At 37.7% G+C, this 15,426-nt stretch overlaps 9 protein-coding genes across 9 annotated transcripts; 5 read left to right on the top strand and 4 right to left on the bottom strand.

Annotated features, from left to right (window-relative positions):
* Positions 1–606: 606 nt before the first annotated feature.
* On the top strand, positions 607–1,899 carry BRETT_001626 (uncharacterized protein; the record flags this gene model as incomplete). Its single annotated transcript, XM_041280173.1, has 1 exon — positions 607–1,899. The coding sequence occupies one exon, from the start codon at positions 607–609 to the stop codon at positions 1,897–1,899; it is 1,293 nt and encodes a 430-aa protein (XP_041135056.1).
* A 353-nt stretch (positions 1,900–2,252) lies between these two features.
* On the top strand, positions 2,253–3,146 carry BRETT_001625 (uncharacterized protein; the record flags this gene model as incomplete). The annotated part of the gene is made up of 1 exon (XM_041280172.1): positions 2,253–3,146. One exon carries the CDS (start codon positions 2,253–2,255, stop codon positions 3,144–3,146), a length of 894 nt encoding a protein of 297 aa, XP_041135055.1.
* Positions 3,147–3,313: 167 nt separating this feature from the next.
* On the bottom strand, positions 3,314–5,041 carry BRETT_001624 (uncharacterized protein; the record flags this gene model as incomplete). The annotated part of the gene is made up of 1 exon (XM_041280171.1): positions 3,314–5,041. The coding sequence occupies one exon, from the start codon at positions 5,039–5,041 to the stop codon at positions 3,314–3,316; it is 1,728 nt and encodes a 575-aa protein (XP_041135054.1).
* A 561-nt stretch (positions 5,042–5,602) lies between these two features.
* On the top strand, positions 5,603–6,373 carry BRETT_001623 (uncharacterized protein; the record flags this gene model as incomplete). Its single annotated transcript, XM_041280170.1, has 1 exon — positions 5,603–6,373. The coding sequence occupies one exon, from the start codon at positions 5,603–5,605 to the stop codon at positions 6,371–6,373; it is 771 nt and encodes a 256-aa protein (XP_041135053.1).
* A 168-nt stretch (positions 6,374–6,541) lies between these two features.
* BRETT_001622 (uncharacterized protein) lies at positions 6,542–8,188 on the bottom strand (the record flags this gene model as incomplete). Its single annotated transcript, XM_041280169.1, has 1 exon — positions 6,542–8,188. One exon carries the CDS (start codon positions 8,186–8,188, stop codon positions 6,542–6,544), a length of 1,647 nt encoding a protein of 548 aa, XP_041135052.1.
* A 270-nt stretch (positions 8,189–8,458) lies between these two features.
* Positions 8,459–9,472, bottom strand: BRETT_001621 (uncharacterized protein; the record flags this gene model as incomplete). The annotated part of the gene is made up of 1 exon (XM_041280168.1): positions 8,459–9,472. The coding sequence occupies one exon, from the start codon at positions 9,470–9,472 to the stop codon at positions 8,459–8,461; it is 1,014 nt and encodes a 337-aa protein (XP_041135051.1).
* Positions 9,473–9,878: 406 nt separating this feature from the next.
* On the top strand, positions 9,879–11,810 carry BRETT_001620 (uncharacterized protein; the record flags this gene model as incomplete). Its single annotated transcript, XM_041280167.1, has 1 exon — positions 9,879–11,810. One exon carries the CDS (start codon positions 9,879–9,881, stop codon positions 11,808–11,810), a length of 1,932 nt encoding a protein of 643 aa, XP_041135050.1.
* A 285-nt stretch (positions 11,811–12,095) lies between these two features.
* BRETT_001619 (uncharacterized protein) lies at positions 12,096–13,031 on the top strand (the record flags this gene model as incomplete). Its single annotated transcript, XM_041280166.1, has 1 exon — positions 12,096–13,031. One exon carries the CDS (start codon positions 12,096–12,098, stop codon positions 13,029–13,031), a length of 936 nt encoding a protein of 311 aa, XP_041135049.1.
* A 126-nt stretch (positions 13,032–13,157) lies between these two features.
* Positions 13,158–15,389, bottom strand: BRETT_001618 (uncharacterized protein; the record flags this gene model as incomplete). The annotated part of the gene is made up of 1 exon (XM_041280165.1): positions 13,158–15,389. One exon carries the CDS (start codon positions 15,387–15,389, stop codon positions 13,158–13,160), a length of 2,232 nt encoding a protein of 743 aa, XP_041135048.1.
* Between the last annotated feature and the right edge of the window lie 37 nt (positions 15,390–15,426).

Raw genomic sequence — 15,426 nt, 5'->3', positions numbered from 1 at the left:
TTATGCTGTTTATGATGCTTCGTGCATCATCTTTGTACTATAATGCCTATATTGTCGGCAATTTGATATTGTATTTTTTCTCTTTTCTTCTCTCTATTTTTTTTGAAATTTGTTCGGCTTGTATTACGATTGTAGCATTTAGTTGCTTGCCCTTTATCCTCGCACTACAAACATATGAGTTAAGACGTAAATATAGATGACGTAGAAAGTAATATAAACGACCTTTACATTATTCTAGCGAGCTCTTTTAAATTGCTATACATTATCTGAGCACGCAGCTCTGAGTTACCGTCTTAGAAGAGTAGATGATAATGCTCGGTTGAAAAGTTACGGGAAAAAGGGTGATGTGGGGAAGGGGATTGGAATTTAACTCTAGGTAGCAAATTATATAGTGAGGGCGGGAAAAACGTGACCCCACCTGTCTCTGCAGAGTGCGAATCTAGTGTTGCAGAATTTCGGCTAATTTTTGGTTTGATCTTAGCTGACTATTTTCTGGGTCAAATTAATTTTTATCGCAGGTTATAATTTTTATCGATGTGTGCTAACACTCATGTTTAATGCCTTTTAAAACAACATTAGACAGGACATATTTTTGTGTTAAATAGAATGTCGCATTCACGTCCGAAACCATGGGAGGTGAGTTCGGGTACGTCTGGTGCGTCTGTGGGTATTGAATCAGCAGGTTCTATTCAAACTCAACAGACTCAAACAGTTATAGGGAAACCAACTTCTTTGGCACAGACAAGTGATGCTCCTCCAGCAATACCTCCAAAACCAGAAAATCTGATGGCAGGCAGAGATTATGCTGATAAAGATAAAAGGTGTGATAACAATAACATAAACAACGCAAATCAGATAAGCGATGGTTATGGGTCAAATACGTATGGAAGTAACGGACTATACGGCAATGGAATGTATAGTAGTGGGATGTATGGCAATGGGATGTATGGCGGTGGACTATATGGAGGTGGAATGTATGGTTCAGGGCTGTATGGTTCGGGGATGTATGGATCTGGCCTGGGGATGTATGGTGGGGGTCTAGGTGGCCAACTTGGAGGCAATGAAGGATCACTTGCTCAGGGAACTGAGGCCACATTTCAAATGATAGAAAGCTTTATAGGGGCCATTGCTGGCTTTGCACAGATGCTGGAGAGCGCCTATTTCGCGACCCATAATTCTTTCTTCACAATGATGTCTGTAGCGGAACAATTTACGCACATTAAGGATGCTTTAGGGTCTGTTTCAGGGATCTATAGAGCTAGGGGATGGATAAAGAAACTTTTGGGGTACGTGAAAGGATCAAATGGTACATTTTCAGTTGAAGAGTTTCAACAGTACCAGAAAGAAATAAAAGCTGGAATTAGACGAGACAACAATAGCAAAGCTCCGAAAAGACATAGCGCCTCTTTGAAACCACTTTTATTCTTTATAGCGGCTGTTTTTGGAATGCCATATCTTCTCAGAAAGTTGGTCACGATTATTGCCAAGAATCAACATAATAAATTTTTAAGAAGGCAACGACAGCATCAGAACAATATGTTAACGGCCTCAGGAAAATATTTGTTGGAAGGATTGTCGGAGAATGGTTCAGCAGCTCCACTGGATCCAAAAAAACTCCAATTTGCGAGAGCAACATATAATTTCAATCCAGAGGATGAACGGGTTGAGCTAGCTTTAAGAAAAGGGGATTTGGTTGCTGTGCTATCAAATCTTTCTCCGAATGGCCAAGAGTCAAAATGGTGGAAATGTAGATCGAGGGATGGCAGAATCGGATTTGTGCCCTACAATTATCTAGAAACCATAAAAAGAACTAACGCAGGAAATAAAATCCTTGGAGTGCAAAAGCCCAGGATCGAGAAGGGGTCCAAACAGCTAGGGGGAAAAATGGAATCAGTATAATTTATTATTTTGTTTCTCTCTTTCAATAAATTTACACATTCCATAATTATATTAATTCGTTTTTTGGACTAGTGTATTAAATTATATATGCAGATGTAAATATAAGGTTGTTAAATCATACTCATAGGAAAGAGTCGAGCCTACATAGGGGAGCAGAAAATAATTTTGTAAAGATTCGCTATCATGAATTAAAAAAAAAAAAAAAAAAAAAACTGAAATGTATATAATAATAAGTACACAAAAAAGAAAGAAAACTTCTGATAGGGGTGAAATGACTTTTCCGATAGGTGTTTGACTTGAAAACATTAGAATCAAATAAGTAGTGCATGCAAGGACATAAGTAGTATACGACGATGTCAAAGAAAGATAAAAAGAAAATTCAAATCAAGTCCAAAATTGATCGGCTTGAGCAACAGTTTAAGACAGATAAAGATTATCATTACAGGGATGCCCTTATCCAACTACAGTACAAACTTAGCTCCTTACATTCCAGTAGTGATCCACAATATCTTCAGAACGTTCGAGATTTTGAGGAACAACGGGATGCGGAATTATTGAGGCTTCGTCTTGCGGAGGAATATCAAGTTCAATTTATTAACAAACAATTTAAGGAAGATTATGATAAGATTTCAGAAGATACGAAAAGGATTGTTCAGATGGTGAAGCAGAAGCTTCAAAATAGAGTTATAAGTAGAATAAGACAGTTGAAGGAGGACAAAGCTCTTATAGACATAGCAACATCATCATCTTCTACAGGGCATGTTGGTACTAGATATCATCATCCAATGAATATAGGTTCAGCTGTGGGTGGTACATCAAGAGCGGAAAGTGGCTACAACTCTGGGTTTGATTCATCATCATCATTTTTCCTGTCATCAGAACGGCGGTCTCGGAGACACAAGAGATATGATGAAACTGGATTTATGGATAGCAATGCCGAAGATTCATATGACTCCACAGGAGCGACAACCGGATATGGTTCGGCAGGTGGAAGGAAACGGCATAAAGCTAAAAATACATCGTCAAGCAATGAAAAACAGGAAAAACCGATTCTTACAGATAATCCCAAGCTTAATATTTTTTTATACGGTGAAGATTTACTTAAACGAAAAGAGAAAGCCAGTATGAGGTATTCAAGTAAGGGCTACGAGGGCTGTCCACCATTAAAACCGGAAGAAGTGAATGAAGATCTTGACCTTCTTCGAAATGCAACTGGTGCAATACAACTTCATAAAAGAGGTCATTAAATTAATGAGTGTCTGTGTACATAGTTTTAAGGAAGAACAGCTTATTATTGCACTTTCATTATGGCAGAGTAATTTGTTGTAATCCCATACGGTAATATATTTACAAGTTTTTTTTATATAGAAGAACCGCCAATATATCAGGTGTTGTACGCGAATACTGATGGCAATCATGCGCTGATTGCAACTAGTTCTTTGTAAATTTGTAGCATAGACTTTTTAATCTCAGCTCGCTTGTCCTTCAAGGTTGAGGATTGGTCATTAAGTGACCATTGCTTATAAATATTAAAAGCGAGTTCGAATATAGCCCTTGTTTCTTGTGCTGCACTAGAATTAATGTTTTTGTGAAGAAATCCACTCAAATACTTTTTGTCATATCTGGAATCTCCCACACAGTTATGGAAGTATTGATTATAATGAGCCGAGTTATAAGCAAGATTCACTATTGTCTTAACCAAATTCATGTCAGTCTCCATACACTCTATGGAATCCACTGGATGTAAATACAAATCGCTTAGCATGCGTAAGCTTTGAGAATTCAACAATGGTATTTTGTAGGCATTCATAATTTTTAGCACGGAATATGCAGCAACTTTTTGTGTGTCGCTTGTTAAGGTTAGACAGTCCAAAAAATAATACATTAGCATAGGTGAAGGTTTGAACGTATAATATAACAATTGTGAATCGGAATGCTGTGACTCATTCAGTACTTGTTGACGGGCTTCATATAAAAGCACACTATTCAATTCCTCATATCTGCTATCAATTAGTCTCAAAATTTTTGTGCGGTGAATAACCGTTCCTCTTTCAAAGTTGTTAGTCTGGCGCAAACGTTTAAATGATTCAAGCACAGCTTTTACCAAAATTGTGGCATAACCAAACTCTTTGAAGAATAACAATCTTTGAATGATCAATTCAAACAGTTCTGGATCAAGGTGCATGTGCTTCAACTTTATAATTTCTATGATGTTGATTAACTCATTCTTCGAGGTACATCGACAACATATTGTTCGAATTAAGTCACTATTAAGAATTACTTTATGAGACATTTCCTGAAGAATTATATCCTTCTTATCCCAAAACTGACATAAAAGGAGATTCCAAATTGATTGAGAGAATGTAATTCGTCCTTGTAGAGCCATTATTTTATTGAAACATTCTGTATTGCTAACCTTTTGAACATTAAGTAAGTTTTTCAGCACAAAAAATATGTACTTTGTCAATTCAAACTTTGTAAGGGGTATATTATCATCAAGTAAACTGTCAAAAAATGCGATCAGTGCTTCGGTGTGTATTAAATGATCTGTATCACCAACTTTGTAACGTAAAACCAAACCCATAAACTTCTCAAACTCCAAAGATGTCAAATGGTAAGCTCTGGGCCTCGGAAAATTGAAGTATACTTCTAGAAGTCTACCCATATCACGCCTATTGAGGTTCACCATAAATTGATGATGAAGAAAAAGATCCGCGGGAAACCTCTCCGCTTTAAGACGCTTACTAATGATGGCCAAATTATCTCTTGACGGATTAAATCTGCTTGATACAAAATCGACCATCTTCTTCACTCTTGAAAGCTGCTTAATATTCGGCGATTTGTTTTTAAAAGATGTTTTATCGACTCCGAAGCATTCGGGGGAAAGTGAAAAGTTTATTTGACCAAACGCGATCATTTTTCTGAAGAAGCACACTTTGAAGCGACCGTAAAGATCCGGACGTGATAGGTCTGATATAACATGATTCTTAAATATTTCAATTTCTTCTTTTATTTCATCATTGTTCAACTGCCTTGTAAGGATGCCATACCATCCCATAATCGCCTCCGAAGGGATATCTGATGTAAACTGGGAAGTATTATAAGCAGACAAATTCGTATGATTTCGTTCCTGCATAAACATTAATTGCCCCTTATATAATTTATTTGTCTCCCTTAAGTAGATAACATTCATATCAGCTCTAGATCGAAGAAATTCGAACTGCCCTTTGCTTAAGTGGTGCTCCCTTCGGTGTGAACCAACAACTAATCGAGCACATGATACTCGCAGGTCAGAAAAAATATGCCCTAACGGCTGCCATCGTGTAAACATGCGTTACAATAGTACATATGGAAGTTTCCAATGATATTGAAGTTGGACTGAAAACTAAGAACACAGACACCTGAGAGGTAGATCTAACGTTGAAAGAGGAAAATTTAGTGAAACGAAAAATAAAATTGCGTTCAACCATACACCACAATACTTGTGAACCAGAACTCTCTAGATGCTTCCGAAATTTATATTACAATATTGGAAGGACCAGCCAATAATCGTGTTTCAGCATTTACCAATACATATATTTGTGTCACCGACCTTGGATAATTTTTTATCATCAATTGAAACAAGGTCAATATTCATTTTGATAAAATTAATTTTATTGTATGGTAGTAAGGGCTTTTACTTTAAGAAGTGAGCAGAAGACAAATGTTTGCATCAACTCTAGGAGGACGACCACTGAAGATCGCGCAACAAATCGAGAGCACAAAGTTCACGTTAACATACGACGACCTATCCGTCAAAGACAGATACTATTTATCTCTCTTTGTTTTGCCTAATGTTCCATTTGATCCAGCATTTACTGCATTAATATACTATCAATTCCAGGTATTTTCAACGGGATCTACGGACCCGGATCGTCATCCTACAGTAAGTACAGAATTTAAACTCCTCGGTGGATTAAACTTCAAAAAGCAAAGCGCAATATTTAAAGTCAATCCGGGCAATATTGCTGAGAAATATCGGACTCGACGGGCTCAATTTCCGTCAGAAGGTGATATTGATATGGATTTAGGGATGGACGTACCAGGCAACCAATCAGGATTGACTGATCAACAACAGTCAACAGCTTCGATAACAATTGGAATTTCGGTGGAGCCTACAGAATCGGCATCATCATTGCTTGAGCAACAGAAAACTCAATCTACAGGCAATTCGTCATCTATGGTCGTTTCGAATAAACCAGGAATAAAATCAGGTTCCGGCTCGGCACTCGCATTATCAAATGATCTAACACAGTCACAGGTGCTTGATTTTTCCAATAAAATTATTGCCAATGCCTTCAATTTTCTTTCATCGTTTGCGGATGTAAACAACAAAGTTTCGATGGATAAATTTAATGATTGGTGGAACAAATTTAAGAGTAGGATGACAAATGATCCCGACTATTTAAAACGCTTATGTGATGCTCAGGACTGATTAAAATTCTTAAATATCAATAAAAAATGTGTACGATATGATGAAAAACGGATAGTGATAGAATATTCTGTAATAATTTACACTTTATTCTTAATTCTATATATGTACAGGGAGGGCTTGGTCACATACACTTCACAAGTGATCAATCACACTTTGGGGCATCTACGCTCAACTAACAAAATCTGCCAAATTTTGTAATCTCTGTTTGACTTCATATAGTCCAAGAATATCGATAATAGTGTGCATACTGATACCTGATTGTGGGCCACTTAGAGCATATCTAAGAGTTTGATAGACAGTTTTTCTTTTCAGGCCTGAATGCGATTTCGCAATTGCTTTAATTGTATCGCTCAGCTTCTCAGGAATTAAACCAGCTGCCCTCTCATTGAGCTCATTCACAATTACTTTAACCGTATCTTTATCTTGAATTGTATGCTGCAACAACGTGACTAGTGTATATTCTGGTCTCACAAAAAAGTACCAGTACTTCTCCGTGTTCAACTCATTAATATTGCTTAAAGCTGTACCAACTGACTGGAGAACACGATCGACAAGATGATAATCTAAACTGTCCATTTTAAGCGTCGTCTTCAATTTTCGATAAATATCATCAAGATTGTTGTTATAAAAATCAGAAGTACGATCACTTAACTTTACTCCAAGATAATGCTTATTGAAGAAATCAAGTTTTTTGAAATCAACCTTCGCATTCCCCTTAGTCAATCCTTCAAGAGTAAATATTTTTTCCAATTCTTTTAAGCTGTAAATTTCACTCGACTTCTTTCCATACTCTCTTCTCGGTGACCAACCAAAAAGAACACTAAAATTAATCAAAGCTTCAGGTAGAAAGCCCTTAGATTTTAAAGACATGATATCAATATCTCCAGAGCGTTTGGAGAGTTTTCTGTTATCAACAGTTGTTAACAACGGAATATGGATAAACTTTGGAGGATTCCATCCAAAGGCATCATACAATGCAACATGCTTAGGGGTCGAGGCTAGCCATTCTTCACCACGTATAACGTGCGTAATCTTCATCAAATGATCATCAATTACATTCGCAAAATGATATGTTGGCAAACCATCACTTTTTAATAACACCGGATCCTCATATCGAACATCCAATGGATTTATCTGAATTTGTTGATCTATCTTACCATGGAGCAGATCAAGAAATGTCGGATATTTATGAGGGGAAACAAATCTCACGGTAAAATGTTCTCCAGCAGATGCCTTTTCATCAGACTCTTCTTTTGAATAATGCTTCAAGCAATATCTATCATAGGACGCAGTAGTGGGCGGCTTAAGAAGTCTCGCGGAATCTCTCAACTGCGTCAAACGGTCTTTGGTACAAAAGCATCTGTAAGCGAGTCCTTTATCCAAAAGCTTTTTAATGTACTTTGAATAAATTGCCGTTCTTTCGCTCTGCTTATAGGGTGCATATGTACCACAATTTTGAGGACCTTCATCAACCGACAACCCTAACCATTCGAGAGTATGGTAGATGTTTTCCTCGGCGCCTTCAACCAATCTTTTCTGATCGGTATCCTCTAACCGAAGAATGAATTGCCCGTGTGTAGAACGAGCAATTAAATAATTATATAAAGCTGTTCTCAAAGAACCAAGATGTAAAAATCCTGTAGGCGAAGGTGCAAATCTTGATCTTACGGGGTTTGTGGGTTGTGATAAAAGATCATGACTAACGTGTTCTTTCTCTCTTTCTCTCAACGAAAACTTGGAATAATGATGTGTCGCCCGAACTCTACTACTCGTTAGTTTGCAAAGCAATCTTCTTTCAATTGTAATACAGTACATATGATTGAGTTAAATAAATAATGACTTCTGTAATGAGCCTTTTGGTTAACATTAAAAACGCTTTGTTTTCAATCTGGATGAAACTAATAAGCAGTAAGTGTCTACCGTTGGTGGAACAGAGAGGGTGCAAAAACAAAAAAACTTTACACCACTTAAGTCGGCAGACAGATACTAGTAACGAAGACTTCAAATTATTTCATCGCCCACACAATAATCAACTATAAAAGCAGACGATGAACCTTAAAGACAAGCACACATCTTTTTGCAGATCTATTTCAAAACTATTAATAAAAAAAGAAGAACTATCACTAAAATGAGAATCGTGCACCAATCACCTCTCTCTCGTAAAGCCTCCCGGAATTTTTTGATGTTTCTTGTACCTCTCATCAAACGGGCATTAGTCCTATCTATGCCATTTTCAAGATCATCTAAAAGTACCATATGATCACTTACTTCATCATTTATTTGTAAAGACATCTCATGTTGCCGTTGTACCGAATCGGATAAGTGATCTAAAGAACGATTTTGCTCAAGCATTTGTTGTTGATTCGCTATAAAAACATCTCTATCGGACATGCTCATGCTGTTATCATCATCAACAATCGGTTCATCATGATATCTTAAATTGTCGCTATCTGCTTTGCAATTTTTTCCTACTTGACCGTACTTTTCAACATGATCACGATAAGGCCTCAAATTTGTATCTAAAGGCTTATCAGAAACACCGTCTATTAAATGATCCTTGAATCTTACAGACTTCTTGTGTAAGGATTTCGTCCTGGAGCCTTTTTGAAGCAGCGAATAGCTCTGCGAATTCTGCGAGGAGGAAGAATCCGATGTAGATGGAACTGAATAATCTTGCATATGATCCCGAGTAGTGGTCATCATATTTTGAAGTTTAGCTTTTCTATTCTCACTTAAGTTGTCTATTTCCACCATATCTAAGCTGGAACTAATTTTAGAAAATTCAGGAACTTTCTCTATAAGATGCTTCATAGTATTTATTATCTTTTTCAATTCAGTAAATTCGTCAAGAGGTTCATCAGATGCCAGCTGTTGATTCGCTCTTCTCGCTGAAATTGGACCCTTCAAACGGTCTTGTAAGTTCGATGATATGTTGGAAAAAAGCGCCAGAAATTGCTCAAAAGTGTGAGAAATATCACTGTCCGAATCAACTGTAACAGGATCATCAGATATTTCCTTTAAAGTGTTGTACTCATCTATGCTTGATTCCAGTTCTTGTAAGAGGGAAGTTAATTTTAACAATTGGTTATGTAACGCCATCTTTTTTGAACTTATTTAAAATATTAAACTGTCTAATTTTCAAACATTCTATAATATTATTGGCATGTTGTATTGAAATAACCAAAGTTAAAGAAGAAAAGAAACTTGCAAACAAACGAATACTTATTTGATCTATCTTATCATAATGTATTTTTTTATTTATATTTTTGAGCGTCAAAAATACCGAACACGAGCACGAGATAGCATGGCCCCTCTAGTCATCCGCATTTTTTCACATCAAACCGATATCTAATTTAGAAATAAATGTGATATATAAATAGGGGAGACTGATAAGAACTTTCTGCTCATAGAACATTTTTGGGTACAGAAAGGTGAGAATTAAGAAAATATTGGAATAAGCAACATTAGATATATTACTATTTACCCTGTACAGAAGAAGAATTTAATGGATAGTATACGAGTAATTGTTTGCGGCGATGAAGGTGTTGGAAAATCAAGTTTGATAGCCTCACTTGTCAAAGAAAAGTACGTTCCGAACATTCAGCATGTTATTCCTGAATTGATAATACCAAGGGATTTTTCTAATTCTTCACATTCCCCAAACTCAACTATAGTGGTGGACACATCATCATCGGACACATATACTCTTCAGTATGAGGTCAGACAAGCTGACGTGATCTGGCTTGTTTATTCCGATCATTACACTTATGAAAGGATATCTCTTTATTGGATACCAACTTTTAGATCGCTTGGTGTGAACTTACCTATAGTCCTATGCAATAATAAGGTTGACATTGATAAATCCATCAAAGAAGAGACTGTTATCAACGAAGAATTTATTCCCTTGTTGCGGGAGTTTAAGGAAATAGAGGCTTGCATAAGATGCAGTGCCAAAGAGAATTATAATGTTATACAAGCATTTTACTTGTGTCAGCGAGCTGTTACATATCCGATTGCTCCATTATATGATTACAAGGACAGTAACTTAAAAACTTTGGCGGTGACTGCCTTAAAAAGAATATTTTATTTGTGCGATAAGGACCAGGATGAATTTTTGAATGATAAAGAATTTCTTGAATTACAAGAGAAGTGCTTTCACAAAACAATGGACATTAATGAACTACATTTGATTAAATCAACCTTAAATACATCGATTCCTGGATCTGCTGGACAGAATGGAATTACGGAAGAAGGCTTCCTAGCTTTAAACAAACTATATGTTGAGATAGGGCGGCACGAAACAATATGGGGAATATTGAGGGCTTATCACTATACCGACTCTCTTTCCGTTGATGATAAATGTTTACATCCAAAAATGGAGGTTGGTCAGAACTCTAGTGTCGAGCTTTCTCCAAAAGGATATCAGTTTCTTGTTGATCTTTTTTTACTCTTTGACAAAGACAACGACGGCGGACTTAATGAGCAAGAGCTTACGAAATTATTCTATCCAACACCTGGAATTCCAAGATCATGGAAAGAATGCAATTTTCCGAAAAGTGTGGTGTGCAACGAACAAGGAGATATCACTTTACAAGGATGGCTTGCCCAATGGTCCATGTGTACATTTCTCGACTATAAGACTACGTTGGAATATCTTGGATATTTTGGATATAGTGACAGAGTTGAAAGTTCTGGTCGTCGGAATGGAGAGGAGCCAACGACGACCGCACTACATGTAACAAAACAGCGTAAAAGCAGAAAAAGATACGGAAAAACATATCGTTCTACTGTTGGTGACAGAACAGTCTTCAACTGTTTCATAATAGGAGCAAGAGGATGCGGGAAAACATCATTACTAATATCATTCTTGGGAAGACAATATAGCAGTGCATATTCACCGACAATTCAGCCAAGATTGGTAGTCAATAATGTCGAACTTAAAGGTGGCAAGCAGTGCTATTTGATAATTCAAGAACTGGGAGAACTAGAGGGCGCCATATTAGAAAATAAAACAAAACTGGAATCATGCGATGTGATCTGTTTTGCATATGATTCATCCGATCCCGAGTCATTCCAATATTTGATTGATTTAAGGTCGAAATATCCCGAACTGGATCATATTCCTGCAGTATATGTGGCTTTAAAAGCAGATCTTGATCGTCAACAGCAAAGGGCCGATTTGCAACCTGAACCATACACGAGGTCTCTTTACCTCGGGCCCCCGATGCATATTTCATCAGGATGGTCATCATCATTAGGCGAGCTTCTGGGACAATTAGTGCAGGCAGCTGCAGATCCAAAAACTGCAACACCTGGCTTAAAGCCAGAACCAGAATCCGAATTAATGATGACCCCGTTTGCTTTGGGCTGTGGTGCACTTGGATTTATGACTCTTATTTCATTGTGGTATCTTAGAGGCACAATTTCCAGGAAGTGATCAAATACACAACTAGATTCTATTTATTAATGCAAATTTATTAATGATAATATTATCGCTTGTTCTGAGTAATTTTTTTTTCCTGCGTATTGTAATACCCCAATACGGCATCATCTACTAATCTGAAAAATTTCTAATTTTTTGTTGAATAATTCCTAGGAAGGGTCCTAGAGAAGAACGAGATATGAAATATATCCAAAGTTTTCCTAACATGATCAATTAATATTACATTAGACTTCGTATTGGGCAATGTATACTACATTACTTTGACTAATAGCACTTAATATGGGTGCAATTTTAGCAAGCTTGGTATATGTGCTGGCGGCAACACTGGGTTACGTTGCTGTTCTCCATCTTTTTCATCCTCCAGAAGGTAATAGGGATGACCACATAGTTGTAAGGTCACGTATTCATAGGGCACTAATTTCTACCTTAGCAAATGTGATATTGGCTGCTTTTATCATGACATATGCAATTGGATCGAGCGAGAGCATCGGCCAGGCTTTCAATTATTTTGGTCTTGGAATTAATTGGCTTACTATAGTAGATGTGGCGAGAACTATAATCTTATTTGCAGGCTTATTTATCGGACCAATTATGAAAAAAATAGTTGAAGATTATCAGGAGATGAATAGGTTAAAAGAACTTCACAGGTATAGCAGGGATGAAACACGCGAGATTAAAAATCTTAATCACCTAAACGATGACACAAGTGGTAAAACTAACGTAAATACAGTGCAGGGAAAAGCAACTGAAACAGAACTTCAGATGCGAGATTATTTGGTTGCTCCAGGTACAGAAGAGATCACCTACACTGGTATCGCCGCAGGTATATTTCAGCCCTTTTTTGAAAATCATTCTGGAATGAAGGAGAATGTTATTATTTGGACACCATTTCTTTTTGGCACGGCACACTTGCATCACGCATTCGAACTTTGCAAAGAAGGCTATCCCAAGTCTGCTATAATTTTTACAGTTACGTTTCAACTGTTATACACAACGCTTTTTGGCGTCTTAACAAATCTTGTGTTTTTCAACAGTGAATCGATATGGTGCTGTATTGCAGCACATTCATTCTGCAACTTTATGGGGGTTCCTTCCTTAAATCCCAGAACAGAAAATATGGCTTATAAATTTATGTACTGGCTTTTACTAGCCTTTGGTGTTTGGTTCTTTCGGACAAGGTTCAATAGTCTTACCATGCCCATTTCATCTCAATGAATTCATCTTATGGCATGCGCTTACTCGATTATATACATCAGTAAAACAACTCTATATCGCATATTATTTGGATCCTTATATCGTTAACTGTCATAAAAGAGAAAATGAAAAAGATTAATTTAATGTTCAGTAATGACTGTCCGCCCGCTGTACAGCCACTCCATAGCTACCAGCAACCATACCATCCTGTGATTCCGAAATAACTGTCTCATTCGGCATTATTTGTTGCTGTTCATTTCCAGAAAGAGCATAGTCGTCATCATTAGCCCCAATTTCTCTTTGCTGCTGTTGGAACATCTGCTCTTGTTGTTGCTGCTGAAGATACAATGTGTGATTCACCAGATTAAGATATGAATACATGAAGTTACTGAGCAACACCTGCTGGTAAAGTGGCCGCTTTGGGTCGGCAAGTTTCAGATGGGAAAGTCTGTAAACTGCTCTTTCGACGTGGATCGGGAACCTGTAATCCAACATGACAAGCGTAGACTTTGAGACAGGAGGTAAGGGAAAGCCAAAAGCCGAATCACGCATTTCCAATGGCTGATTGGCTCTCGTGTTATGACGTGAAACTTTAAGACTTCTTTTGAGAGCTTCCGTCGATGGCTCAGGTACCATTGGAAGTTGACTTTTCGCTTTGGCTTCAACCTTAGCTGCTTTCTTAACAGATGCATCTACATTTGCCGTAGAAGCTTGATTTTGAATGTGGTTCTCGTTCTGGCTCAATTGCGTCTTCTGTGATTGAGAAATCGGCATAGAAGAACGAGAGACATTCATACTGTTAGATCCTGATAACTTCTGTCGAGTTCCAGAACGACGTTGTTCACTTTGTTGCATAGGTAAAATATTCTTCCTGTCCGAAGGTCGACCTCCTTTCCTTTGTCCTTTAGAAGGTCTGTGACGATGCTGACGAAGCACACGCATTTGGTACTTCTGCCTCTTGGATTGTTCCTGTGTTAACATTCCAGAATTAAAACGTTCACCCACATCCTCATCCGAATATCTTCCATATTGAACATTCTGTCTATGCTCTCCATTATTTCTCTGATGATGATGATGCCGGTGCACTTCCATTTGTAGATTCTCCGGCAATTTACGTTGGTCAACAAACTGACCGCTAGTTTGATTCTGCGGTCCAACGTAAGATTGCTGAGATGACGAACCTGAAACAGGAATTCTTTGAGATTGCTGTTGATAAGGGGAGTCTCCGTTTTCTATTGACATTGAATTATCTGTAATTACTTCTGATTTCGTATGGTCAGATTGAACAGGAACATTATGTTCATATTTATTAGAATGCCTGGCATTACTGCTTTGCTGTCCATTCATCGACGATAACCCTGAACGACCGTTAACTTGCTCCGGGGTCGGATATGGCTGTAAACCGTGATTCATCTCTTGATGGATATGATTATCAATATTTGTATCCAATTTTGGATTCTCGTGTATTTGTTCCTTAACCGGCTCCTCATGCTTGTGGTGACGATGCGATCCAAATACCGTTTTAAGTTCCTTAAATGATTTACCAGATTGCGATGTGCTATCATCAGAAGTACGAGATCTGAAATGGAATATACTTGAAAAAGTGGAAGAAGTCGAAACATCAGGTTCACCCGCTGCTTTATCACTTTCAAACGCATTTTTATCAACATACCCTCCTGAGAGCGAAGAAGCTGCTGGTTCGGTATTGAAAACTTCTGTTGAATCTTCAAAATGATCCGAACCTTTCTGATTTTGATTCTCGTTTCGCGTTGATGCTTTCTCCTTCAGCCATTTCCAACCAGAGTGCTTCGAATTAACAGAGGGTACAGAGGAAATAGAAGATGTATTTGCATTCTTTGAAGCATATTCTGGTGCCTTTGGAGAAACACCGCCCTTTTGAGAGAAAGCAAAAGACTTGTTCTCATTAGTAACAGGTAACGGTGGAAGTTTACTCGATGGAGTGCGGCTTAATGGCTTATCCACCGAATTTATTGCCGAACCAGTTGAGGATGGCAACGGTGTAGAAAAGGAGCGAACTGGAACTCTATTTGCTTCTCGTGAAAAAACAGTCTTTCCCGAAGATACTTGTTCATCATGTCTTGAAATATTTTTCCCAAGAGCCGCTTTCTGCTTTTCTGCACTCTTGCTCTGTAGTTTTTGAAGGTTTGGACGACCTCTTTTCCTGTAAGTTGTCCAGCGTGCTCGTCTTAAACCACCACCAATTCCAGAAGTTGGTATAGGGAGATTTTCATCAATAGCATCTGGTGACGAAGAGCTCGATTTTTCACTTTTACTGGAGTTGAGTACATCACTGGATCTGGGAAAACTATCTGTCCTTTTCAACGCAGAGTCCGAAGATGCATAAAGATCTTTCTCCATTTGGGTAAAACCTAACGACGAAGAAGAAAGGGTTCTG

Source organism: Brettanomyces bruxellensis, chromosome 4 (assembly GCF_011074885.1).
Source record: "Brettanomyces bruxellensis chromosome 4, complete sequence".
Lineage (NCBI taxonomy): Eukaryota > Fungi > Ascomycota > Pichiomycetes > Pichiales > Pichiaceae > Brettanomyces > Brettanomyces bruxellensis.
This window is presented reverse-complemented; position numbering and strand designations above follow the sequence as displayed.